Consider the following 27789-nt stretch of genomic DNA (forward strand, 5'->3'; position numbering starts at 1 on the left):
AGCCGTCCACATTGCCAGGAAAGACAGTCGCTGCGGACTACCTCAGCGGAGACAGTCTAGATCCAGGAGAATGGAGATGGTCAACCACAGCATTCCAATTGATAGTAAACCGTTGGGGAACACCACCATGGACCTCCTGGCAAACCGGTCCAATGCCCAAGTACTCGGTTTCTTCAGCCGCAGACGGGAACCCCAGTCCCAGGGAATCTATACCCTGGTACAGACCTGGCCACAGGAGACTGTTATACACCTTCCCGCCGTGGCCCCTATTGGGCACGATCATCCACAAGAGAGAACACCACAGGGGACCAGTACTTCTAGTGGCCCCGGACGGGCCAAGAAGACTGTGGTACGCAGACATGCAAAGACTGACAGGGAGCTCCCTGCCGCTACCTCCACACAGAGACCTGCTCCAACAGGGACTGATCCTCCACGAGGATCCAGCTAGATTCTCTCTTACGGTCTGGCCATTGAGAGGACTCGCCTGAGGAAGAGCGAATACTCGGGGGCAGTAATTGACACCCTACTCCGAGCACGCAAGTTCTCCACATCCCTAACATAAGGATTTGGAGAATATTCGAAGCCTGGTGCGAGGACCGCAACATCATACCACGCTCTGTCAAAATTCCTGTGGTTTTGGAATTCCTGCAGAAGGGATTCTCAACTCCATCAAGGTACAGGTGGCCGCATTGTCATGCTACGGAACCTAGAGCGAGAGCGGCAGCATAGCCTCTCACCCGGATGTCTCCTGCTTTCTGAAAGGATTCAAGCAGATTCGACCACCCCTGAAGTGGCCGGTGCCTCTTTGGAACCTCAACCTGGTCCTAGATTTCCTAGCAGGAACCTCCTTCAGACCTCTCCGGCCTGTCTCTCCGACTATTAACACTGAAGACAGCCTACCTGTTGGCAGTCTGTTCGGCCCGTCGTATATCCGATCTACAAGCACTGTCCTGCCGAAAGCTGTTCCTCAGACTCACCCCGGGAACCATCCAGTTACGCACAGTTCTGTCCTTCTTCCCCAAAGTGGTTTCTCACTTCCATCTCAACCAAACCATCTTGCTACCATCACCAGATGAGCATAAGAATTCGGAAGAGGCTTGAAGTCTACACCATCTCAACGTCGGCAGGCTCCTAGTCCGATACCTGGAAAGGTCAGAATCCATACGAAAGACGGATCATCTATTTGTCCTTCACAGCGGGAAGAAGCAAGAGGAAGCAGCCTCGCGAGCAACCATAGCCCGCTGGATCAAAGAAGTCATCAAGGCGGCCTACGTAGAAGCAGACAAGCCACCGCCTTTACAAGTCAAGGCCCATTCTACTAGAGCCCAGGCAGAGTCCTGGGCGAAAACCAAGATGCTGTCACCCGCCAAGATCTGTAGGGCGGCGACATGGTCCTCCATCCACACCACCTCCAGGTTTTACCGCCTGGATGTTCAGGCTCAGGAGGACACAGCATTTGCAAGGGCAGTACTAAGTGGGTCACGGGCAGCCTCCCACCCGGTTCGGGAGTAGCTTTTATATATCCCATTGGTCCTGAGTACATCTGCTACACGCTAGGAAATGGAGAAATTACTTGCCTGATAATTTCGTTTTCCTTAGTGTAGACAGATGGACTCAGCATCCCACCCACGGTTGCCGTTACTCATGGAATTCTCGGGGGACATCCCCGGGAGCGAGTGATTCATGGGTAAGCCATGCTTTCCTTCATCTAGGACACCCATCCTATCAAGTGTCGACGTTTCTCGATTGAGGGCACTGGTGGTCTCCAGCTATAACCAATTCAATCAGTTCAAATTAAGTTATCCAAGTTATAAAGTTAATCAAGTTATTCAAATTATTCAGTCATACATATACCCACAATGCTTTTTGAGGAGAATACTGAAGAGCTGTACTTCCTGTAGGGGTATATGTACTAGGGACTGACGTCAGATTGAAATCTGATCCGTTTCTAACTGCTATCAGGAGTACACTATACCCATTGGTCCTGAATCCATCTGTCTACGCTAAGGAAAACAAAATTATCAGTTAAGTAGTTTCTTCATTAGCAATACCTCCTCTTTCATTTCACTCTTATGGATGCTTCTTTGTTGCACTGACATCCAGCCTCAGGCAGAAGAGTGAATCTGTTTACATTGGTGAAAAGTATAATCCTCACTTTCTAAAATTACCCAGAGTGCTGCTGCTCTGCTGCCACTATTTCCATGTCCCCTGCATTTCAGTTAGTTTATTGTTCATGCTGAAACAGTCTGAGCTTTCTGTCCAGCATTGTCTTTTGGTTTCACGGCATGTTTGGACATATACTTCTACTCCTACTTATGCCAGCTAAGTATACCATCCTTCATATTTTTGATTCTGGGCCATAAAGAACTGCTGTTCATAAGTAGGCACTGATTTTATTTAAAAAAAAAAAAGAAACCCCCACACAATACAAGCATAGGATGTAATGAAGACTAATGGTTGATTTGGTGCCCTCTAAATATTTACTACTATTTGCAAGTTCGCGTATTATTACTACATTTGTTACTTGTAAGTCAATACTAAAGATTTTTCCTAGTTCTTATGTTTCTCACAGGACAAGCAGGATGGTAGTCCTCACATATGGGTGACAACATCAGGATGGAGCCCAATCACAGAATACTTTTGTCAAAGTTTCTAGAACTTTGGCACCTACTGGGCATGCCCAGCATCCAGCAGGGGTCTCCCTTAGTCTCTTTTTTTTTTCTTTCCACAAAGCTTTAGCCACACGGATTTTTGGAGCTCTTCACAAGTTCCTGACAGGAATTTTCTTCTCAGGAAATTTTTTTAAAAACTTGCAAAAGTTTATATCCCCTGGGGGTCTCCCTTCTCTGCCCTCGATTGCCGCGTTTGTACGGTAAGTGTGCCCTGTTTTTCGGTCTGTTCCCGGCGGGGGACCAGCGTAGTCCTTATCAGCACAGACTGCGGCTGGCCTAAATTTTTCACCGGCCACGATGGCAATGGGTTTTCAACAGGGACAGTGTCAATCACAGACCCTCATTTGGTCTGTGTATTATGTCTCGGCCCGTCGCACGATGTGGAGACATGTAGCAATTGTGCCCAAATGACTTCAAAGGGCCGTTGGGCACGTTTGGGGAAAAAATGGCGCTCTTATTTCAGCACCCATCTTCAGACACCATCGACTCCGTCCCCGGCGAAGCAACGTCATCGCTCCGATACCAAGGAGTCCTGATCAGTGTCTCTGTCTTCAGCGTCCCCGTCATTGATGCAGGAGTCAAAGGCTGAGCACTGTGAAAAGCACCGGCACAAGCATCTGAGGCAAGTCCCTTTGACTTCGGGGACACCGGTGGAGTCATCGCAGAGTCTCAAGCCACCAGAGAAAACCCGAGCTGAGGAGCATAAATCCATCCTTGAAGTCGGATGCACCAAGGTGTCTCTCGCCTTCAGTGGGTGCAGCCGCCGAGACTCCACCGGGACCGGTGGACCCTCCGGCATTACCCGCTATGCCTCCCACTCCAGACCTGGGGCTCACCACCTCAGGTTCCAAGAGGAATTACACCGGATGGTGCAAGAGGCAGTGGTCCAGGCTGTCTAAAGCCTCCCAAGACCACCAGTGCCCGTGCCGGATGCCACCGATGCTACTCCCTCTCCTCGATAAGCTTGATGTGCTTATCTGTGCCCTGCCGGGAGCACAGAGGAAATCAGAGCCCCATGGCTCCATCGACACCCATTCCACTCTTGTCGGATGAAGAGGACTTGTCGAGGCCGGAGCCCGTTCCGGGGCCTTCGGGAGTGCCCGCACCGAGGAGACCGGCAAAGTCATCGATGCCACTTTGCCCGGCACTAGTGCCGGATCTGGATTTATGTGCCAAGGCCGGGACCATCGATGCCGGCACCAATACCTTCGGTGCCAAGACTTTCTCCAGCCAGAGGGGGTCCGTTTTTTCCACTACGACCCACCGATGGATGTGGGGGATCAGCCATATGATACATCTGATTCCCAAGACTCAGCCAATGTCCCATCAGAGCCGTCACCTCCGGAGGAAAGGCACAAGTCTCCGCCGGAAGACCTCTCCTTTATTAGCTTCATTAAGGAGATGGCGGAGACTATTCCCTTTACACTGCAGACGGAGGAGGACTCCAGGCATAAAATGCTGGAGGTACTTCAGTTCCTGGATCCTCCAAAGGAAATGTCTGTCCCCGTCCATGAAATTCTGCTAGATTTGATGTAACGAAACTGGGAGCATCCTGGGACGGTTCCTCCTGTGAATCGCAAAATTGATGCGATCTATCTGGTGCAGCCATCCCCTGGCTTCCAAAAGACACAATGGTGGTGGAGTCCGCCCAGAAGAGGGCCAAGCGTCCAAAGCCTCATTCTTCAGCACCTCCTGGGAAGGAGCAGAAGTTACTCGACGCTTTAGGGCATAGAGTGTTCGGAGCTATGCTCATTTCACGTATTGCGTCATATCAATTATATCTACACTTAGAAAAAATATCGAAATCATTCAAACCCCAGTAATACTCAAAAACAACCAGAAAATAGAACTAGCGGAAAAAGTAAGGAACCTTGGCATAATAATAGACCCCGAAATTAATCTAAAACACATATCGCTAAAAGTAAAAGAAGGCTATGCTAAACTCATGATTCTCAGAAAACTTATACAGTTACTAACTCCTGCAGATTTCAGAACAGTGCTTCAGGCACTAGTTTTCGCCAGTACCAATTTACTGTAATGCACTTTTTCTAGGACTCCCAAATACAACAATAAGACCACTTCAAATTCTACAAAACAGTATAGAGAATACTAACTGGAAAAAGGAGACACCATATAATAAACTCTGGATGAACTTCATTGGCTACCCATAGAACAAAGAATAAAATACAAAGCACTATGCACCATACATAAACTAATACATGATGAAAAAGCGAACTGGCTAAACACTGCCCTACGGGTACATGTACCACACAGGAACCTTCGTTCAGCAAACAAATCTCTTAACCATTCCCTCAGTCAAGACAGTGAGACTAACCCAGGTAAGAGAGAGGTCATTGTCTTTAGCAGGACCCACACTCTGGAACATAATGCCTTTAGACTTCTCTTGAATGTTTTGGGGTCTCTCTGTAATCTGATCTCTAAAGACATGGCTTTTTAAACAAGCCTTTTATAAAGAGACCAGAGAATAGAAAATACACTGGAATAAACAGAAGAGCACCGGCACACAGCACTGTTCTCAAATGTGCATTGAGTACACAATGAATGTAATATAACACAGTAAATGTGATTTTTTTTTTGACCTATAAAAGTACCTTCTTGGTACACCTGGCCAGATCCTACATCATTAAACATTTATACATATTTTTATGATTTAATGTAACAAACTTAATGGCACCTGTTAGAATGTACTATAGTATGCTTACTCCAGACTTATGTGCCTACATGTAAACCATTGTGACAGTATAATCCACTGTTTTCCCAGTTCCATGTAACCCTGGTTCTATGTAATGCTTGTTGCAATATTGTGTTCCACTGTAAACCAATATATGTATCTTGCCACATGAAGGTCTGTATAGAAAAGTTCAAAATAAATAAATAACTTAGCGGCGGTATAGAAAAGACTTTAAATAAATAAATATGACCCAATACAATCGGAATCTCTTCAAACAATTACAGGACTTTGAGTCCCTCCCGGAGCAGCTTCAAGATCAGCTGAACTCTATCATTAAGAAAGGCTTCAACGCCAGGAAACATGAGGTCAGATCGGCGTATGATGTATTTGATACGGCATCCCAATTGTCAGTGGCTGGCATCAGCGCTAGACTTTGGGCTTGGCTGAAGTCCTTGGGTCTCTGCCTGGAGGTGCAAGATCGTTTGGCTGATTTCTCCTGCACAGGGGATAATCTTTGGAGAAAAGATCCAGGAGATGGTGGCCCAGCTGAAGGATCACAATGAAACACTGTCAGCTCTCGGCTGCTCATGCTGAGTTTTCAACTTCCTCCAAATGGCCATTCCGATGAGAGACGAAACGACCAGTGTACATAGCCCGGAGATGATATTCCCCCACCAGCACGGGCTCATCCATCCCGTCTGTTCCAGAAACCTCCACCAAGATAGCCACAGACTCAGAAGGCACAACCTCCTGCCCAGCCTAGTCCTGCTGTGGGATTTTGACTTCCAGCTCGGGAGTGAATGTCATCCCCCTCTGCCATATCTGCTTGTCGGCAGCCGGCTCTGCCACTTCACTACCATGTGGTTAAAGATCACCACAGACCGGTGGGTCCAGTCGGTCATAGCTCAAGGTTACCACCTAAACTTCCTCTCCATCCCGTCGGACACTCCACCTCGGCCGGGATGGACCTCCTCCGACCATTCTAATCTGCAAGAGGAAATAACTTCCCTCCTGCAAGCAAATGCCATAGAACCGGTTCCTCTTTCCCAGAGAGGACACGGCTTCTACTCCCGATACTTCTTAATTCCAAAAAAGATGGGAGGCATTCGCCCAATATTAGACCTTCGGGCTCTAAACAAACATCTTCGGAAAGAGACGTTTCGGATGGTAACCTTGGGCTCCTTAATACTTCTCCAACAGGGGGATTGGCTTTGCTCTCTGGACATAAGACACGTACATGCACATTGCAATTACCCCATCTCACAGACAGTACCTCCGATTCCTTGTCGGAAACCAGCATTTCCAGTACAGAGTACTTCCATTCGGCCTTGCTTCAGCCCCTCGTGTCTTCATGAAATGCCTGGCAGTAGTAGCCGCATACTTGATAGACATGAGGGCCTAGTCTTCTTATCTAGACGACTGGTTACTGAGTGCTTGGTCACTGGAACGGGTTCTTCACGCCCTCTGTCTTACAGTGCAGCTACTACTGTCCTTGGGATTTCTAATCAGTTATCAGAAATCTCACCTAATTCAGCTCAAATACTCTCCTTTATTGGAGCGAATCTAGACTCGATCCAGGCAAAGGCGTTTCTTCCCAGAGACCGAGCTCATACGCTGGTGTTACTGGCGCGTGCTATACAGTCTCGCCGAACCACGACAGCTCGTCATGTACTCGTCTTGCTGGGACATATGGTATCCTCGGTCCATGTTACCCCAATGGCTCGTCTGGCCATGAGAATAACGCAGTGGACATTAAAAATCGCAGTGGTCACAGGCACATCATTCAATGTCCAACATTGTCCATATCACCAGGCAGCTTTGCCTCTAACCAGCGTGGTGGATCCAAGAATCCCACCTGCTCCAAGGGCTACCATTTCAAGCTCCAGAACCTCAGATGATCTTAACTGATGCGTCCACTCTAGGGTGGGGAGCACATGTCAGCCAATTGCAGACTCGGGGAACCTGGTCGGCAGAGGAGTCACAGCATCAAATAAATTTTCTGGAGCTCCGAGCAATCAGATATGCTGTCTGGGCGTTTTGGGATTGCTTGTCCAACAAAACAATCCTAATCCAAACGGACAACCAGGTAGTGATGTGGTAAGTCAACAAGCAGGGAGGAACCGGGTCCTACCTCCTATAACAGGAAGTAGCACAAATTTGGGCTTTTGCTCTCTCAGGCCATGCTCCTGAGAGCAACCTTCCTGGCGGGTGTGGATGATGTTCTAGCGGACAATCTCAGTCTAATTTCAGCTCCACGAGTGGTCCCTCAACCCTGTGGTGGCGGACTGGATGTTTTGGAAGTTGGGCTATCCAAGCATCGACCTCTTAGCGTCTCTTCACAATCGCAAGGTGGACAACTTCTGCTCCCTACATTGCAGTCGCCAAGTTCCACCTCTGGATGTGTTCGCCCTGTCCTGGGCGAAGGGCCTCCTCTCTGCATACCCACCACTTCCTCTCATCAGCAAGACTCTTGTGAAGCTACGCACAGACAAGGGCCTAATGATTCTAATCGCCCCCTACTGGTCACGACAGGCATGGTTTCCCATCTTTCGGGGCCTCTCAGTGCATCCACAGGTTCGCCTAGGCACGGATCCGTCCCCGAAATCGCAGAGGAACGGACAATTATGCCATACCAACCTTCAGGCCTTGTCACTGCAGCCTGGATGTTGAAAGGTTAATTCTGCGGCTGCTCAATCTCTCAGTCTCTATCTCAGGTCCTGGCAGCTTCACGAAAGCCTCTACTAGAAGATCTTATTCTAAATGGACAAGATTTCCTTATGATGCACTTCAAAGGAGTTGGATCCTTTTACCTGCCCCACAACGAAAGTTTTGGACTACCTCTGGCATCTCTGAGTCAGGTCTACAATCTTCCTCCATTAGGGTACATGTCAGTGCGGTTTTCGCCTTCCATAAGGGTACAGGAGATGTCTCTAATTCAACACAACCCTTAGTAGCTTGCTTCACCTCCAGCTCCGTCCTCCGGCCCCAGTTTGGGACCTTAGTGTGGTATTAGCACAACTCATGAAATCTCTTTGAGCCTCTGCATTCCTGCGAGTTACGGCATCTCACTTGGAAGGTCCTTTTCCTTCTTGCATTGACGTCTGCTCGCCAGATCAGTGTGCTGCAGGCGCTGATTACGTAACCCCCCCTTATACAAAATTTCTTCATGATCGGGTGGTCTTCCGAACTCATCCTAAATGTCTACCGAAAGTAGTATCTGAGTTTCATTTAAATCAATCCATAGTTCTGCCTACTTTCTTTCCAAAACCCCACTCACTTCCTGTTGAGCGGGCTCTCCATTCCTTGGACTGTAAACGTGCGCTGGGCTTTTATTTGGAATGCACTGCAGCCCATAGGAAGTTCACCCAGCTCTTTGTCTCCTTTGATAGACTTTAAGCTGGGAAACCCGGTGGGAAAGCAGACCCTGTTCTCCTGGATGGCGGACTGTATTTCCTTCTGCTACCAACAAGCTGGACAAAGCTGGCACACAAGATTCAATCATTGACCAGTCTGTTTTGCGCAATCTGTTCTCAGCTTAATACTCAACTTACGTCCTACAGCCCGCTGGAATTTTCAGGCTGCCCGTTATCCAAAGAACTACCCCTGTTGTTGTGCCTGTTGCACATCTTTGGGTGTTTTTGGTACATGTGCGGGCATCCTCAGCTTGTTGTTCACCCATATGTGAGGACCACCATCCTGCTTGTCCTGTGAGAAAGCAGAGTTGCTTTCCTGTAACAGTTGTTCTCACAGGACAGGATGTTAGTCACGAAACTCACCCGCCACCCCGCGGAGTTGGGTACGCTTGCGATTTATTTTATTTTTCGTACGCTCTTTTTACTAAACATGGGACTGAAGGGAGACCCCTGCTGGATGCAAGGTTAGTGCCATGCTAGGCATGCCCAGTAGGTGCCAGTCAAAGTTCTAGAAACTTTGACAAAAGTATTCTGTGATTGGGCTCCATCCTGATGTCACCCATACGTGAGGACTAACATCCTGCTGTCCTGTGAGAACACCTGTTACAGGTAAGCAACTCTATTTCTTGGGTTTAATGTTACTTTTACATAGAATGCTTCCCGTATGTCTGCCCAATCCTGCCCTCTATGAACACAGTTGTCTAGAATTGACTGTATCTTGGTTATTCAACATGTTGAACCATACCTTTGACAGCAATTGTATTTAGAGCTTTCGTCATGAGAGCTTGCACTGATTTTTTTTTTCTAGACTGAGTATTTGTTCCGTAGCTTTACAGATATTTTTCCTTACTATGTCTTCTCTCTGTATAGCCTCATACCTGCCTACCTTCTCTGTCTTATAGACAGTTTTAAGTACACCTTTTTGTTTTTTGGTTTTTTTTTTTCCTCCAAGCATTCTTTGTTTTGGGGATGATAGCCTGCTTCAATCAACTTTCATCTATTACCTCCCCTCCATCTAAATTTAATTTCCTCTCAACTATGATCAAATTGTTCAGCTAGGGCATTCTGTTTTTTTTTTTTTTTTGTTTCCCCTTTCAAACAGATATAGGCTGTTCTACCATAAAGCTTTTTTTTTTCTCTCTTGTTAGGTAAAGTTCTAGCCTCTAAGATATCCCAAACTTTTGTCTTTTTATATTAGCTTTTCAGTAGTATTTTGAAGATCTTGGTATAACATCTCTCCTCCCCCTTTACCATAAACATGTAATGCCTCCAGTAAAACTATTGTGCTTGCCTGCTGCCTCCCCCAACCCCCGTGGTCCCCCTTCAACTTGAATTCCTCCTATACTACACTGAAGTAGTTTGTAGCCAGGCCATTTGTCCCCATGTGGAGTATATCAGCTTTGCCTTCTCTTTCCACTCCAGCAATATTAAGAATGACTTTTACATTCTGGCTTGAGGATACCAGTAAGCATTTGACCGCCTTGTTTCCAATTCTCCCCCCAAAATCTTTTCCTCTGATAGAGCCCCCTCACTAGAAGGTATTGCAGAAGCTAGAATCTGAGTTCAAATGTTAACTATGTTGGATAAATAAATGTTTACTCTTCAAGTACTAGGTTACAACATTGACAACTGTCAAACTTGCTTCCTTGTGCTGGGTGGTCGTTCTTAAAATTTAATTTGTATAATTAACAAAATATGCTACAACTTAACAAACAAAATGATTTATTTTGTAACATATAACAAATTTATAATTTTAAAACAGTTACAATTATGTTCCTTTTATTATATTTATCAAGTTGTTTGTTCCTCTCTCTCCTTCTGCCCTATTCTTTCTTGCTGCTCTTCCCCTGCCCACCTCTCACCTTTTTCTTGCCTGCTCCCCTTCTCCCCCACTCTTGTTCATTGTATTTTCTACCTGCTTCAGTTTTTTGTAAACCGGCATGATATGCCCTATGAATGTCGGTATATTAAAAGTTAAATAAATTAAATAAATAAATAAACATCTTTTCAGGTGTTGACTCCAGGGCTTACTAAACTATGATTAAGCTGATGAGGTCATGTGGTACTTTTACAAACCAATCAAAGTACTTGTCACTTCATGTTCTTGGCTTGACAGTTAGCATTGTGATGACACATGTGAGTCATCTTACAGCTAATATTTTCAAACATTTTATATAAACAAAAACCTGTGCCCTGAGATTTTCACCCTAGATTCTAATTATGTAGTTGCACTTTTTTGGAAGTATTTTTTAATTCATCATTTCCACTTCCTAGATTCACCATGGAGATATGGCCATGGTCCCAGGTCTTCATCAGTGCTACTTGCTTCATCTGGATCTGAACTAATGAGGGACCCGAGAGATCCAGAGAAGACAGCAGATTCATCTGTAAAGAGTTTTGTGGATTATAGTCAAAGAAATGGTGACTTAACATCTTCAACATGTATGTATATAATTGCACACTTTTTTGTATTCCTTCAGATGTATGATGCAAAAAATTAAAATTTAAACCATATACTGACATGCTCCTTCTTGGCTCTAAAACCATGGTGGCATGAGCATTTTAAGTAAAATCATATTACTATAGTATTCTGATACTAGTGGATTTGGTTATGCCAGGCTCAGGCTATAATGTAAACGAACTTTTGTAACAGTTAAGTAGGACTAATACCTGCTTCACAATTGTGTACCAGTTGGTTTGCTGCTAAACCTTTACACAAAGGTGATCAAAAAAATAAAATTGGAAGGAGCGAGTTCCACTAAATTATATAACAGTGATATGGGTTGGCACCAAACCTAGTATGTTTTGTACTCATTGCTCATGCCCCTGTGACTTATGTAATGAGTAAGATCCCTTCTATGAGGAAAAACAGGATGACTTGTGACACATGGAAATGACATCTGATGTCACTAATGCAGAGCATCTTCCTGAGTAACCTGGGAAAAAAGTTCTGAACATGCATGGAAATCTTATAAAGCTATACTACCTTGCAGCACTCTTAGTCTCTTTTTTGTCTATGGTAGATTGACTGCATTGTCCCTCAACTTCTTTTTTTTTTTTTTTTTTAATTTTTTTATATTGAGGCAAAGAGGTCTCATCAGTCACATTTTTCCTATTCTTATCCTGTAAAATCTTTAACAGGTTTGTGTGTGTGTCTACTTTGCCCTGAATTTTCCTCCATAGTGCAGCCGCAGACACATTTTTGAAGGAGAAATTATCGCCTTTGTTTTGTTACCATGGCTTCAAATTATGGTCTCCCTCAGCAATTTCAAGATGTCAATGAGTTTTGTGCACACTGATGGAAGTTAGACTACAATGTCCTTGGTGGTTGCATCTGCTCAAAGATGTTACCTAGAGGTCACGTGATGCAGGGAAGGAGGATGGATGTGTTAGCTGTGCTCTCCAGGGGCCCTCCTGTCAATTCTGCATTAAATTCATGCTTTGCTCACTTTTTCCCTGGTGATTTTGTGAAAATCCTTGTCTGTCATGCATGCTTACTGTGTGAGATGCAATGAGCAATTTCACCGGCATATACGCTGATAATCGCTCCTTGTCCATTGTGCAGGGAGCCATCCTCCATGATGTCACCGGTGGGGGAGGATGACTACTCAAATTGCAGGCCTGGAGCCAGTGAGCTCTCCTTCGGCAATAGCATCCGCTCTTAACGGCTGCATTATATGGCCGTCTTAATATACTTTCCCTCCAGATTGAGGGGTTTGACAAACTTACTACCTTTGGCTAGTACATTCAGGAAGCTGAGCAAAAAGTCTCTGACTTGGAGGACAAAGTGGCACAGTTGGAAACAGATCTCAGGGATCTCTGAAAAAGCAACCAATCTTTGCTTGATAAAACTGATGACTTGGACAATCATTTCTGAAGGAACAGTCTTAGACTGGTGGGCATTCCAGAGGAAATTTAAGATTTGAACCTTGGGATGATTTTGGAGAAATGGCTGGTATCATCTTTAGACCTAGAAAACTGCACTGCTTTTTGTGGAGGGGAAGTAAACCACTAGCGCCTTTATTGCAATTGACAGGCTTGGGGAAGCAGGGCGAGATGGGCTTACTGGATTTAAGGTTATACAATGTTGTGCCAATTTAAAACAGATGGGGAACTGGTTCATGGGTACATCTTTTATTGTGGTAACCAATATTAAATTGCTATTGTACATCCTCTCCACCTCTGCTTTATATTACATGTTTTTACTTTCTCAACTATCGACTTATTTGAGGAATCATGTTTTAATCTCCTTTTCTTGTAGCTTTTGGCATCGGATTACTTCCCAATTGAAACTCTGGGAGCAGAGAGGATTGTCTATTTCTCAGGTTTTAGGTGATCAAGGGAAAATGTTGCTGCTAATTGACTTAGCAGAAATTGGGAGACGGGGGTATAGATAGTTTATCTGCAGATTCATCATGTTTGGTTATTAAAAAAATTGCTGGTGGACATGGGATGGGAATTAATGCTTGACTGGATTGATCTGGAGGACCCAGGATAAATACTTTATCTTCTTTTCATAAGACTTTGCGGGCTAAGATCAATGTGTTCTTGCTAGAGGGCTTGTGGTCTAAAGGGAGTCAGGAATTACACGTGCGTGGCTCCCTTCATTCTTATTTCAAGTTTTGGAAACATTCCCAGAATTACACAGAATATGCAGATGAGAGAAACTCAATATAGTTTTATTCAGAGCATTCATTTTGCAAAGATAAGCATACCTAGCTGGCTTAACTGATTTATGTTTGAAATATAAGGTAGAGGTTGGTACATTTGGTCACTCTTTCTGGCGTTGTGTGAATATTCAGAAATATTGGAAACAAGTCTGTCATTATATTGAAAATGTTCTCTTGGTGTGCCTGTTTTTTCAGCCCCAGTGGCAACATTTGGATTTATGAACTTGAGTAGGTCATGCTGCTCTACAAAATTTGTGGGTCTCAAGTCTTTTTAATAGCCAGAACTACTATTCTGTATCACTGGAGGGAAGAATCGGATTGAGTCATTTTATTCTGGAGGAATGCTATTCATCAGTTACTACTGATGGAGCTGATGGTTAGAAAAAAGTTCTCCCAAAGGCAAGAAGAAAATGTTGGACATCTGGCTGCCTTATATTGACTCTTTGCCTTCATGAACTAGGAGTCTGGTTTTGAATGCTTATTAGACTGGGGCTGGTTGCTTGCAAGAGATAACACTACTACTACTCATTGCAGGGGTGGTAGGGTGGGGGGTTTAACTGGTTTACTTGAGCTCAGACAAAGCGACCAGACATGGATTGTAATTTTCTTTTGTTAATCTTTAATAAAAAAATTTTAAATATAAAAGATGTCACCTAAAGTTGTCAAGCTCTGATGACTTGAAATTATCTGTACAGAAACACTGGTACTCTCTCACCAGCTCTGAAGGCATTTGTTCCAAAAGACCTGGGAGCTGCATCAACCACCAGCAATCTGTCAGAATTGATGGCACACCAAGATGGAAACACACCAGCAGTAGGGAACCCTCATAATTCTCATTTGGCACATAAGGATTCCTTAGGATAAAGCTTGTTCTCAAGTTGGCTGAAGCCTCGTTACTATTCTCCAGTTGTGTTCTAGGTAGGAGAGCAGGGAGATTTTGACACTTGCTGTGCCCCTTCCCAAGTGACTGTCTGGAGGTGATGCCATCCTTGTCAATTCAGACTGCTGCAGTAGTCTTCGAGTTTAAAAACAGCCATCCAGGAGGACCTGTTCTTTTTTTTATTGAGATATCTTTACAGTTCTCTTTTTAATCTTAGAGAGGAAACTGGATAGAAGAAACTTGTGAGGCTGTATCAGTACCCCAAGCAAGTTGTTGGTGCCAAGAACCTCAGAACCATCTGTCACATCTCAAGCAATCCTGCCATCAAGTGGTTCACTGCTAAAATTGATGTCTGCATCAAAACTCTGCATCTGCACAAAGCTGAAGCTAAACAGCTTAAGACGGAAACAGTTCTTAATCCTCATTTTTAAGGAGTCAATCTTGTAAGATTGAATATATGACTTCAGGGTCAATGTCACCCCAGACCACAGCTCATTTCATACCCCTCCCTTTCTCTTTCAAAAAAGATGTAACCTTCCCAGTTTTTCTAACTGGAATAATTTAGGCTATTGCTTTCCTAATTTAGAGGTTGAGGGTAGATCTAGGGCGGTATGGCTAGACCTCTTTAAATACTTTGCCCCAAACCACATATGTTCATGAAGGTGATTAAGCCCTGCATGGTTAGATTGCAAAAGAGCTGTTTTGTGTCTGCAGCAGACCAAAACACACTTTTTTTTTTTTTTTTTTTTTTTTTTTTTTAAACCTGCTTTCAAAAGGCTTTGGATTGCAGTATTGAAACAGTTTACTTCATTGCTATGGCTCTGGGCATGAGACAATGTTGGTGGCCCATCTAAGATCGCCCTCTATTGAGGACATTTGTAAGGTTATGGTGTGATGTTTGCACCAGAGTCCCATCTGATTGTTTGGATACTGACTTTTTGAAGGAATAGCACCTTGGGTCCTCTATCTGACCCCAACCCCACCCCAAGACCATGTTATTTGGGCTTACTTCCCAAGTAAGGATATATACAGTTGTTCTGTCCCCAGTAAAGGGTACATGTTTGTGTCTGTATAAAGTGCAGCCCACCTGTGTTTACCACAGCCCCTCCTTCCTAGTACTTGTGACACTTTCTGTAACCCAGTACAAAAGTCTGAGAGCCCTGCCTTTAAAGGGAGTTTGCCTTTAACAGAAGCCCCCTCCCTTCTGTTCCTCCCATTGGGAAAGGATCTGTATGCCTTCTTAACCTAACCTGGGTCCTTTCAGGTGCCTTATTGGCTGAAGGGACTGCCCTTCATGTTCCCTCCTGTGTCACTTGGGTCCTGGGCTCGCTGCTATTCGATCTCGCCCCTTACCTCAGCCTGAGGAGATTTTCTCCTGTAAACACTTTCCAAGACCGTGGGTCAGTCTCAGCTAGGCCAGTAGAAGACTCACGTGCCTGTAACCTCTGTTACACGAACAGCTTTTTAAGTTCCTCCTACCGCTTTAATTATAAAGACTAATCAGCTTCAACCCCTCGTTCTCTTACCCTGCGTCCCAAGAAACTTCACCTCCCTTCCCCAGCTACAAGGATCTCTGCCAGAGGCATAGACGTTTGAAAGCAACACTTGTAAGTAATAAGAAATTATCTTTACAATAAATGACTTCAAACATTAAGATCTTTGTTTTGGAGACTGATTGGGAGGAACGTTAGCTGCTTTGGATGAGGAAACTTGGGAAGTTTCTGAGAGACAAAACAGTAAAAAAAAGCTGTACAATAGTATACATTTGTACGCGTAAGTTTACATACCCCTGGCAGAATTTGAAAGATGTGAAACATTAAGAAAACATGAGTGATCAAACAAAACACTTGTTTTTAATGTGTTAAAGATTGCGCTATTCTGTGATGCATAATAGTGTAATCATTAAACCATAGCAATAAGGTAAATAATAATAAAATGGTCCTGTTTATTTATTTATTTTTAATTTTTATATACCGGAATTCCTGTATACAATACAAATCAGTCCGGTTTACATGAAACGAAAAGATTGCCCTGGTCTGGGAGGTCAGACCGGGGTTTTTTTCACAAAGAACATTGAACATTGAACAATAACGATAAATACTTAAATATTTTCATAATTAAATTAAAAATTAAGCCAATTAGCATGATAAACTTAAATTGAACATAAAATTAAATTGAAATTTAATTTTGGATAAAATTGTATATTAACTGTAGTACAGAATATTCCCAAGTTCAGTCAGGATAAGGTGCTTAGTTAAATTCTGGAGTTTGGAACGCTTGCCTGAAGAGCCAGGTTTTTAACTTTTTTTTTAACTCTGGTAGACTGGGTTCGAGGCGTAGGTCTGGGGGGAGAGCGTTCCAATGGTGTGGTCCTGCAGTTGAGAGTGCTCTTTTTCTTAGTAATGATGCTGGAGGGGCGAACAATGTGCCTCTGTAGGCGCTTCTGATGGATCTGGAGGATAGGTGTGGACGAAGTTGAGTTTGGAGTGATATAGGTGCGGCGATGTGTATTGATTTATGAATAATGGTGAGGGTTTTAAAAAGGATTCTCTGTTTGATGGGTAGCCAGTGGAGGTTGCTCAGAATGGGGGAAATATGTTCTCTTTTATTGGTGTTAGGATTCTGGCAGCGGCGTTTTGTACCATCTGTAGAGGCTGTTCAAAAGTTTGCATACCCTTGAATGTTTGGGCTGATATTATACATTCAGATTGAGATGGCAATGAAAATATGGAAGTCAACCTGAAAGTGCGTGCATAGATACACTCCCAATAATGACTTTTTAGAATAGCATTTTAGCCTAGTTATTAATGTGTTTAATGTTGCCATAAAGCAGTTTAAAAATGTTACAGCTGTTCCACACTTAAGTTCCAAATTTCCAACACAAGAATTGTTTACCCCATAAAGACTGATTATAGACATCAGTGTTCAAGTTTGGGGGAACCCTGTTTATTAAGGTGCCATAACTATCACATTCTAGTTGAATTAATAACGGAGGCAGAAATATTGACTTGTGTTTTATCCAATTCTAAACTTGTTTTTACATTGTTTTCATAGTCAAAATAAGATTTTATGTTTTTGTTTGGTTTTGTAACTATTTCTTGTAGTAGTGTATAAACTGTGTGACAAAATTGTGGTGCTCTTCAACTTCCCGTCGATAGCAGGCCTGAATTAGCCATGCTGTCTGGGAGCGTCTTGTGACCGGTCAGTAGGCTGAGTTTTCTCAGTTAGTACAGAGTTTTGAACTCTGTACGGCTGCGCGGTGAGCTTCCCGCGCGATTGCTTTGTTACTCAGTCTTTTTTTTTTTTCTGCGAGCAGTCTGCACATGGGGTTTTTCTCCTAGCCTCTCAAGAGATTTTTTCTCAAATTTGTGTTTTTTCTTCAATCCTTTAGGCAGTGATGGCTCCTAAACCATCCGGGTTTAGGTACTGCCAATGGGGTAAAATTATGTCCATTACAGATGGACATAATTACTGCTATATTTGCCTGGGACTGGAACATGACCAAGTCTCATGCCGGGACTGTGCTCGTATGTCTCCCAGAGCCCAAAGGAAGCGCGCAGAAAAAATTGCGCGTCTAAAGGTATCGCCAACACAGTCTTCGCCGGGACCATCTAAGAGACCGAAGAAGACTCCGTCTAAAAGGTCTGCATCGCTAGAGGGTACCTTGGCCAGGTCTGTCAATCCATCAAGGCCAGTGAAGGGAGTTGACACCGCAACTCCACTTCCAGTATGTAAACAGGAATACTATACCTAATTACAAAAATACAAGAAAGAAATAATAAAGACCAAAAAAGATTTCTACAACACAAAAATAAAAAGCGCACATGGTAATCCTAGAATATTATTTTCAATTGTAAAAACTTACTACAATTCATAATATGCCCTCCTGTACCATATCTGATAACTTCTGCAATAAAATTGCTACATTCTTCAGGAAAAAAACAGAAGATATTTCCAAGAATTTGATTCTTTACCTACATAGAAACATAGAAATGACGGCAGAAGAAGACCAAACGGCCCATCCAGTCTGCCCAGCAAGCTTCACATTTTTTTCTCGTACTTATCTGTTTCTCTTAGCTCTTTGGTTCTATTTCCCTTCCACCCCCACCATTAATGTAGAGAGCAGTGATGGAGCTGCAACCAAGTGAAATATCAAGCTTGATTAGTTATGGGTAGTAGGGGAAGTAACCGCCGCAATAAGCAAGCTACACCCATGCTTATTTGTTTTACCCAGACTGTGTTGTTCAGCCCTTATTGGTTGTTTTTCTTCTCCCCTGCTGTTGAAGCAGGGAGCTATGCTGGATATGCTTGTAGTATCAGTTTTTCTTCTCCCCTGCCGTTGAAGCAGAGAGCTATGCTGGATATGCGTGAAGTATCAGTTTTTCTTCTCCCCTGCCGTTGAAGCAGGATATGCATTGAAAGTGAAGATTCAGGCTTATTTGGTTTGGGGTAGTAACCGCCGTAACAAGCCAGCTACTCCCCGCTTTGTGAGTGTGAATCCTTTTTTCTTCTCCCCTGCCGTTGAAGCAGAGAGCTATGCTGGATATGCGTGAAGTATCAGTTTTTCTTCTCCCCTGCCGTTGAAGCAGAGAGCTATGCTGGATATGCGTGAAGTATCAGTTTTTCTTCTCCCCTGCCGTTGAAGCAGAGAGCTATGCTGGATATGCATTGAAAGTGAAGTATCAGGCTTATTTGGTTTGGGGTAGTAACCGCCGTAACAAGCCAGCTACTCCCCACTTTGTGAGTGCAAATCCTTTTTTCCACATTTCCTCTTGCTGTTGTAGCTTAGAGCGATGTTGGAGTCACAGTAACCATGTGTATGTTTATTGAATAAGGGTATTGTCTCCAGGCAGTAGCCGTCATTCTGGCTAGCCACCCACTCTTTATTGACGGCCTCTTGATTTTATGGATCCACAGTGTTTATCCCCACGCCCCTTTGAAGTCCTTCACAGTTCTGGTCTTCACCACTTCCTCTGGAAGGGCATTCCAGGCATCCACCACCCTCTCCGTGAAGAAATACTTCCTGACATTGGTTCTGAATCTTCCTCCCTGGAGCTTCAAATCGTGACCCCTGGTTCTGCTGATTTTTTTCCTATGGAAAAGGTTTGTCGTTGTCTTTGGATCATTAAAACCTTTCAAGTATCTGAAAGTCTGTATCATATCACCTCTGCTCCTCCTTTCCTCCAGGGTGTACATATTTAGATTCTTCAATCTCTCCTCATAAGTCATTTGATGAAGACCTTCCACCTTTTTGGTCACCCTTCTCTGGACCGCCTCCATCTTGTCTCTGTCTCTTCGGAGATACGGTCTCCAGAACTGAACACAATACTCCAGGTGAGGTCTCACCAAGGACCTGTACAAGGGGATAATCACTTCCCTTTTCTTACTCGATATTCCTCTCTCTATGCAGCCCAGCATTCTTCTGGCTTTAGCTATCGCCTTGTCACATTGTTTCGCCGACTTCAGATCATTAGACACCATCACCCCAAGGTCTCTCTCCTGCTCCGTGCACATCAGCCTTTCTCCCCCCATCGAATACAGTTCATTCGGATTTCCATTCCCCATATGCATGACTTTGCACTTCTTGGCATTGAATGTCAGCTGCCATGTCTTCGACCACTCTTCCATCTTCTCAATTGGCTTGCTCCTTTTCCGAATTCTTCCCAATCAATGACAAAACTATTATTAATATATTATCAAAATCAAAACCCTCAAACGGTCCTTTCAATCCTTGCACTGGTTTTCTACTTAGAGACACAAAGGTCCATGTTGCTCCTATCATTTCAAATATAGTGAATGCCTCCTTATCCCAAGGACTTTTTCCTGACTCGCTAAAACAAACATCTATTTTACCTATTCCCAAAAAGAAAACTCACGATTCTTCGGTCTTAACGAATTGCTTCATTACTCTCCAACTTATCACAGATTGGCATTTCAGGTTTAGTCTTACAGTGGTTCTCTTCCTTCATAACAAATCGACAGCAAAGAATTACGATGGGCAATTCTCACTCAGATTGTTATTCCATTAAGACAGGTGTACCTAAAGGCTCTGCTTTATCCGCCCTTTTATTCAACATGCACCTACTACCATTATGCCATCTTCTCGCTGGTCTAAATCTAAACTTTAAAATATACGCCGATGATGTACAGTTCACTGTTCCCTTCACTGACTCTTGGACTAAAACTTTTAATCTTACATCTATCCTTATCTACAATAAAAACATGGTTATCTCACAACAGGTTGAAATTAAACACACATAAAACTCTACCTTTACTCTACCTTTCAACTGTTCCGGACTCAATTCATCAACCGCCATCAACCTTTACTTTCGACAATCAAATCATCACAATGAAACCTCATGCAAAAAATTTGGGAGTAATCATTGATTCCAGGCTTGCAATGACTGACAATATATCTGAATTAGTAAAAAAAAATCTTTTTTCAAAATATACATGTTAAAAAAAAAAACAAAACAAACTTAAGCCATTACGACTTCCGAATAATTACTCAATCACTAATCTTATCAGCCTTGGATTATTGCAATTCACTATATCTTGGATTACCTCAAACGACAATACAACCTTTACAATTGGTACAAAATGCAACTGCTCGAATGCTATGTAATATATCCTGTAGAGATCACATTACACCTACATTACAATATCTACATTGGCTACCTATATCTTCTCGCATAACTTACAAAATACTGTCCATAATACATAACCAAATGGACAGCTTTGTTCTCACAGGACAAGCAGGATGGTAGTCCTCACATATGGGTGACATCATCAGGAAGGAGCCCAATCACGGAAAACTTCTGTCAAAGTTTCTAGAACTTTGACTGGCTCCTACTGGGCATGCCCAGCATGGCAACAACCCTGCAGCCAGCAGGGGTCCCCCTTCAGTCTTTTTTTTTTCCTTGCAGCAGTAGCCTCGTGATTTAGGAGCTCTGAAGAGATTCCTGACAGGAATTTTCCTCATGGAGTTAAACTTAATTTGCCCCACAGGGGTCCCCCTTCTAACTTTTCTCAGGCTGCGGTACTCAGGTAAGTTTTTTGACAGTTTTCGTCGATTACCGTCTAGTTTGGCCCTCGCGGCCTACTGGCTGTCAACCGTACTGCGGCTCGATTTTTTTTTTTTTCCCTATGGCCATGGCGACGGGGTTTCATCGGTGCCCAGACTGTACTCGTACCATGTCTATCACAGACCCTCATGGAGTCTGTGTAATGTATTTAGGCCGTGAGCATGATGTCCTGACTTGCACCAAATGTGCCCTCATGACATCAAAAGGTCGCAAAGCCAGAATGGAGAAGATGGGACTCCTCTTCCGTGCTCACACCCCGACGCCATCCATCGCGTTGACGTCATCTGAACTGGCACCGTTGAAGTTGCACCAGCATCTACCTCCGTCCGGTGACCGTCCGCCATCGACGTCTTCACGGCCATCGACTCCCGTTAATCCCCCTCAAGATCGAGGGGATCGTAGGGAGAAACATCGGCATCGTATGTCTCAGACCGAGGGAACGAAATAATCGACCTCGCCACCATCGAAGAAGCCCCGTCCAGGAAGGGCACCGACCATTCCTGCAACCGGGACATCGAGGTCACCCTCACCCGATCGGGGTTTGGGAGTTGCGATTCCGCCTGTAAAGGTGGTCCTTCCGACTGTGCCTCCGCCTCCCTCTTCTGTCACGGAGCTGGGGCTGCTTGCTCCAGGTCTCCGGGAAGAACTGGACTGGCTGGTCCAGGAGGCCATCGACAAGGCGACTCAACAGCTCCAGGTTCCTCCGGCATGGACACCGGCACCTAGAGTGGAACCGGTCACGACCAGATTGCAGCACTGCTGCTATCCCGGATGGAGGCGCTCATGACCGCCCTTCCACCGGTGATTCCCGGGTCTCCGGTGTGCACCCCGTTGACAGCTTCATCGGGAGGAGAAACACCGTTCCGCATTCCTCCTTCGGGAGTATTGCCTCAGCCATCGATGCCAATTCGTCCCTCGCCACCGATTCATTCATCGGGGGCGATACGCACATCGGCGCCATCGATGCCTTCCACGGTGCCCCCGGCGATTCCTTCGATTTTCCTCGGAGCCTCAGCCGGGGCCTTCAGGTATCCAACCCTCTTCTCGTCCTACAGGTCAGTCTGCTGATCCTTATGACACCTGGGGTGATGATACTTCCACAGACACCGATGACTTACCTTCACCTCCCTCTCCTACTGAAAGTAGAAAGCGTTCTCCTCCAGAGGACCTTTCTTTCTTTCATCAATTTTGTGAAGGAAATGTCTGAGTTGGTCCCTTTTCAGCTTCAGACAGAGCAGGATGATAGGCACCAGATGATGTAGCTTCTCCAATTCCTGGATGCCCCTAAAGTGATCACTTCTATTCCCATTCATCGAGTTCTTCTTGACCTCCTCAAAAAGAACTGGGAAAACCTTGGATCCATTGCCCCAGTCCATAGAAAAACACTACCTATTTAGTACAGTCAGCCCTCGGCTTTCAAAAATCTCAGCTCGACCACCACTCAGTTGTGGTAGAATCGGCTCAAAAGAAAGCAAAAAGGACGAAGCCTCACTCCTCTACCCCTCCTGTTACGGAACACAAGTTCCTAGACAATATTGGTCGACGAGTGTTCCAAGGGGCCATGCTCATCTCCAGAATTGCTGCTTACCAGCTGTATATGACCCAATACAATAGGGTCATTTTCAAGCAGATACAGGACTTCTCTGAAACCCTGCCTGATCAGTTCCAAGAACAGCTTTAAATCCTTGTCAACAAGGGGTTTGAGGCAGGAAAGCATGAGATAAGAACAGCTTATGATATTTTCGACACCTCTACTAGAGTGTCTGCAGCTGCCATTTCAGCAAGATGATGGGCCTGACTCAAATCTTCTGACTTTCGGCCAGAAGTACAAGACAGGCTGTCTGACCTGCCATGTGTAGGAGACAATCTGTTCGGTCAACAGATCCAGGAAATAGTTGCTGAATTAAAGGACCATCATGAGACCCTTAAACAGCTCTCATCGATACCTTCCGACTTCCCCTCAAGACAGCCCTTTAGGAAGGACTCTCTGAAGTCAATCTTCCATCCAAGGAAGTACTATCCTCCACCAGCAAGGTCCCGAACTACGAGGCCTTCCCAAAAACCTCAGCCTCACCAGGCCCGGAAGCAAAAGCCGCAAGCAGCTCCCCAGCCGGGGCCTGCTTCATGTTTTTGACTTTCACTTGGAGAGCAGCAGCCTGATCCCTCTGCCAAGCATACCAGTGGGAGGTCGATTGATTGTGCCACTTTCACGGCATGTGGCAATCACAACCGACCAGTGGGTGCTAGCAGTCATTGCTCAGTGTTACTACCTAAACTTTCTTGCTCTTCCACCGGACTCACCACCTCTGCAAGCATGGAGAGTATCCGACCATTCTGTTCTTCTGGAGCAGGAGGTTTCCCTTCTTCTCCAGTTGAGAGCAATAGAACCCGTCCCTCTCTCGCAGCAAGGCCTAGGGTTCTATTCTCAATACTACTTGATCCCCAAAAATCCGGGGCCCTTCGTCTAATTCTGGACCTTCGTGCCTTCAACAAGTACCTCCAGCGGGAAAAGTTCAAGATGGTGACCTTGGGCTCGCTTCTACTTCTTCTACAAAGAGGAGACTAGTTCTGCTCTCTGGACCTCCAGGACGCATACACCCACATTGCGATACCTCCAGCTCATCGCAAGTACCTCAGGTTTTTAGAAGGCCCAAAGCATATCAATACAGAGTGCTTCCATTCGGCCTAGCATTGGCACCACGAGTCTTTACCAAATGTCTCGTAGTTGTCGCAGCCTTTCTCAGGAAAGAAGGTGTTCATGTCTACCCCTATCTGGACGACTGATTAATCAGGGCTCCAACCCAGCAAGCCGCTCGGTCGTCCCTCGATTTGACCCTACACACTCTAATCTCTCTAGGATTTCTCGTCAATTACAAAAAATCCTATTTAGTCCCATCTCAAACCTTGTCGTTCATTGGGGCAGACTTGGACACCTTGCAGGCAAAAGCCTTTCTACCTCAACAACTAGCACTAACCCTCATGTCTCTCGCTCACCAGTTGCAGTCTCATCATACAGCAACAGCTCGCCAATTTCTCATCCTTTTAGGACACATGGCGTCCTCCGTCCATGTCACACCAATGGCCTGCCTGGCCATGAGACTCATGCATTGGACTCTGAGGTCACAATGGAATCAAGTTGTTCAGCCTCTGTTGACCATTGTCCACATCACCGACTTACTCAGTCTGTCTCTCGCCTGGTGGAAAGATCACAACAATCTCCTCCAGGGACTGCCCTTTCAAGTGCCAGATCCTCAACTCATTCTCACCACTGACGCTTCCAACTTCGGGTGGGGAGCCCATGTGGACAATCTACAGACACAAGGGTCTTGGTCTCCAGGGGAAGCCAAATATCAAATAAACTTCCTAGAACTTCGAGCAATGCGATATGCTCTCGGCTTTTCAGGAATGCCTGTCAAATTACGTCATCCTGATTCAGACGGACAACCAGGTGGCCATGTGGTACATCAACAAGCAGGGAGGCACAGGCTCCTTCCTTCTGTGTCAGGAAGCTGTGCAGATTTGGGCGGACGCGCTCTCCTACTCAATGTACCTCAGGGCCACCTATTTGCCGGGAATGGACAATGTCTTGGCAGACAAACTGAGTCGCATCTTCCAGCCACACGAGTGGTCTCTCAACCCCTCGACAGCGACCTCAATCTTTCGCCAATGGGGATACCCCCAGACAGACCTCTTTGCGTCCCCTCAACTACAAGGTGGACAATTACTGCTCCCTCATTTGGAGCGTGCGCTCTCAGCCCAGAGACGCAGTCTCCCTCTCGTGGGCAACCGGTCTGCTCTATGCATTCCCTCCGCTTTCTCTTCTTTCGAAGACTCTTGTGAAGCTACGTCAGGACAAGGGAACCATGATCCTGATAGCACCTCACTGGCCATGCCAAGTGTGGTTTCCCATACTCCAGGATCTCTCCATCTGCAGGCACATTCCCTTGGTAACGGACCCGCATCTGATCACTCAGAACGACGGATGCCTACGCCATCCCAATCTTCAGGCCTTGTCCCTGACGGCATGGATGTTGAAAGGTTAATCCTTCAACCACTTAACCTTTCAGATTCGGTTTCTCGTGTCCTGATTGCTTCCTGAAGCCTTCCACAAGAAAATCTTATTCCTATAAATGGAAAAGGTACACATTGTGCACTTCGCAGTCCCTTGATCTTTTCCTGTCCAATCCCAAGGTTTTTGGACTATGAGGCATTTGTCAGTCAGGTCTAAAAACCTCTTCCATCAGAATGCATGTCAGTGCGGTAGCCGCCTTCCATAAAGGTGTTGGGGATGTCCCTATATCAGTACAACCCCTCGTAACATGATTTTTAAAGGGCTTGCTCCATATCAAGCCACCTTTACGTCCTCTGGCCCCTTCTTGGGACCTTAACCTTGTTCTTGGTCAGCTCATGAAACCTCCATTCGAGCCTCTTCACTCCTGTGACCTAAAATATCTCAAATTGAAAGTGATTTTCCTTTTAGCTATCACTTCAGCTCGCAGGGTTAGTGAGTTACAGGCTGTAGTTACCTATCCGCCTTACACTAAACTCCTGCAGGACCGGGCGGTACTCCGCACTCACCCTAAGTTTTTGCCTAAGGTAGTTTCGGACTTTCACATTAATCAATCAATCATACTACCTACCTTTTTTCCCAGGCCCCATTCCAATCCAGGGGAACAGGCACTGCATACCTTTGACTGTAAACTAGCTCTAGCTTTCTATCTAGACAGTACAGCTGCCCACAGGAAGAGCACTCAATTATTCGTCTCTTTCCATCCCAACAAACTAGGGCAACCTGTGGGTAAGCAGACTCTCTCCTCCTGGTTGGTGGACTGCATATCTTCTTGCTACCAGCAAGCAGGCATTCCTTTTCAAGACAGTGTTAAAGCACACTCTGTGAGGGCCATGGCGACTTAAGTAGCACACCTACGATCGGTGCTGCTTCCTGATATTTGCAGGGCTGCCACCTGGAGTTCTCTCCATAACTTCGCAGCCCACTATTGCTTGGACAAAGCCGGAAGACAAGATTCCATCTTCAGCCAGTCTGTCCTGCGTAACCTATTTCCAACGTGACGTACCAACACCCTTCCGCCTGCCCGGTGGGGTTCAAGATGCCCTCTACCAAATTCCACCCCAGTTGTGCCTGTTGCACGCCGTTGGGTACGTTTGGTGCATGTTCAGACATCCTCAGCTCGGTGCTCACCAATATGTGAGGATTACCATCCTGCTTGTCCTGTGAGAAAGCAAATGTTGCTTACCTGTAACAGGTGGTCTCACAGGACAGCAGGATGTTAGTCCTCATGAAACCCGCTCGCCGCCCCGTGGTGTTGGGTTCGTAACGTTTTGTTTTATTTTTTCGGCACCTCCTGTAGCTTTCAAATAAGACTGAAGGGGGACCCCTGCTGGCTGCAGGGTTGGTGCCATGCTGGGCATGCCCAGTAGGGGCCAGTCAAAGTTCTGGAAACTTTGACATGTTTTCCATGATTGGGCTCCATCCTGATGATGTCACCCATATGTGAGGACTAACATCCTGCTGTCCTGTGAGAACACCTGTTACAGGTAAGCAACATTTGCTTTCTCTCGACAAATGTATGCTGGAAATTCCCTCAATAAGATCTGTTAGTTTATCCTTGACATGAAAACGAGCCTTTTCAGTAGCTGGACCGACTCTGTGGAACACTCTTTCAGACCATATCCGATTAACATCAACCCGTGCTGATTTTAAAAAAACTTCTAAAAACCTATCTCTTCACACGCGCATACAGCATAATCTAAGATCTTTGCATAATGCACTACTTTGCTATCAACAAATAATAAGCTTACTCTGTAATGTATTAAGTTGCTGTATGTTTTATTTGTGTGTGATTGATTTATGTATGTTTTATTTTGTGAACCACCTAGACGGATAGATCCCTACCCATTGTGAGGTATATAAAAATTTTTTTTTTTAAATAAATCTCCTTTCACAGAAATCCCCTCATGAGCCACGTGGGTTTCAGTTTACTGAACTCGCTCGATCCCGCTCATTGACACCGAAGAAATCTGGTCATGAAAAATCAAATCTGCTGAAGCTGGACTGCGCATCAGCGCTTATCCCGGCGCATAACTCGGCACACGATGTATCGGTGCGCGGCTCCGTGCACATCACATCGGCAAGGCGCATCTAAGCGTACAGCGTCTATGCCATGCGACGCAGCAGAGCATCATGACTTAAAACGTGCGAAGCTATCGAGTCAACCTCGAATTCCGAAGCACAAGACACCAGCCTTGACACAGCCTATACTGCTAAGCCAGGAATGTCTTAAAAAGTCACAAAAAACGAAACATTTAACATCTTCAAAACCTAGTGACACAGATTCTAACCAGCATCTGGAACTAGT

At 45.1% G+C, this 27789-nt stretch overlaps 1 protein-coding gene across 3 annotated transcripts in view; it reads left to right on the forward strand.

Moving 5' to 3' along the window:
• The window catches only part of MARCH7 (membrane associated ring-CH-type finger 7), a 136192-nt gene that overhangs the window by 67046 nt on the left and 41357 nt on the right, over positions 1-27789 (forward strand). For all 3 annotated transcript variants that reach the window (XM_029605576.1, XM_029605578.1, XM_029605577.1), the window contains exon 5: positions 11052-11219. In XM_029605576.1, coding sequence (XP_029461436.1) covers positions 11052-11219 — 168 coding nt within the window. The remainder of the gene's footprint in view (positions 1-11051; positions 11220-27789) is intronic.

This window comes from Rhinatrema bivittatum, chromosome 6, assembly GCF_901001135.1.
Source record: "Rhinatrema bivittatum chromosome 6, aRhiBiv1.1, whole genome shotgun sequence".
NCBI classification, from domain to species: Eukaryota; Metazoa; Chordata; class Amphibia; order Gymnophiona; family Rhinatrematidae; genus Rhinatrema; species Rhinatrema bivittatum.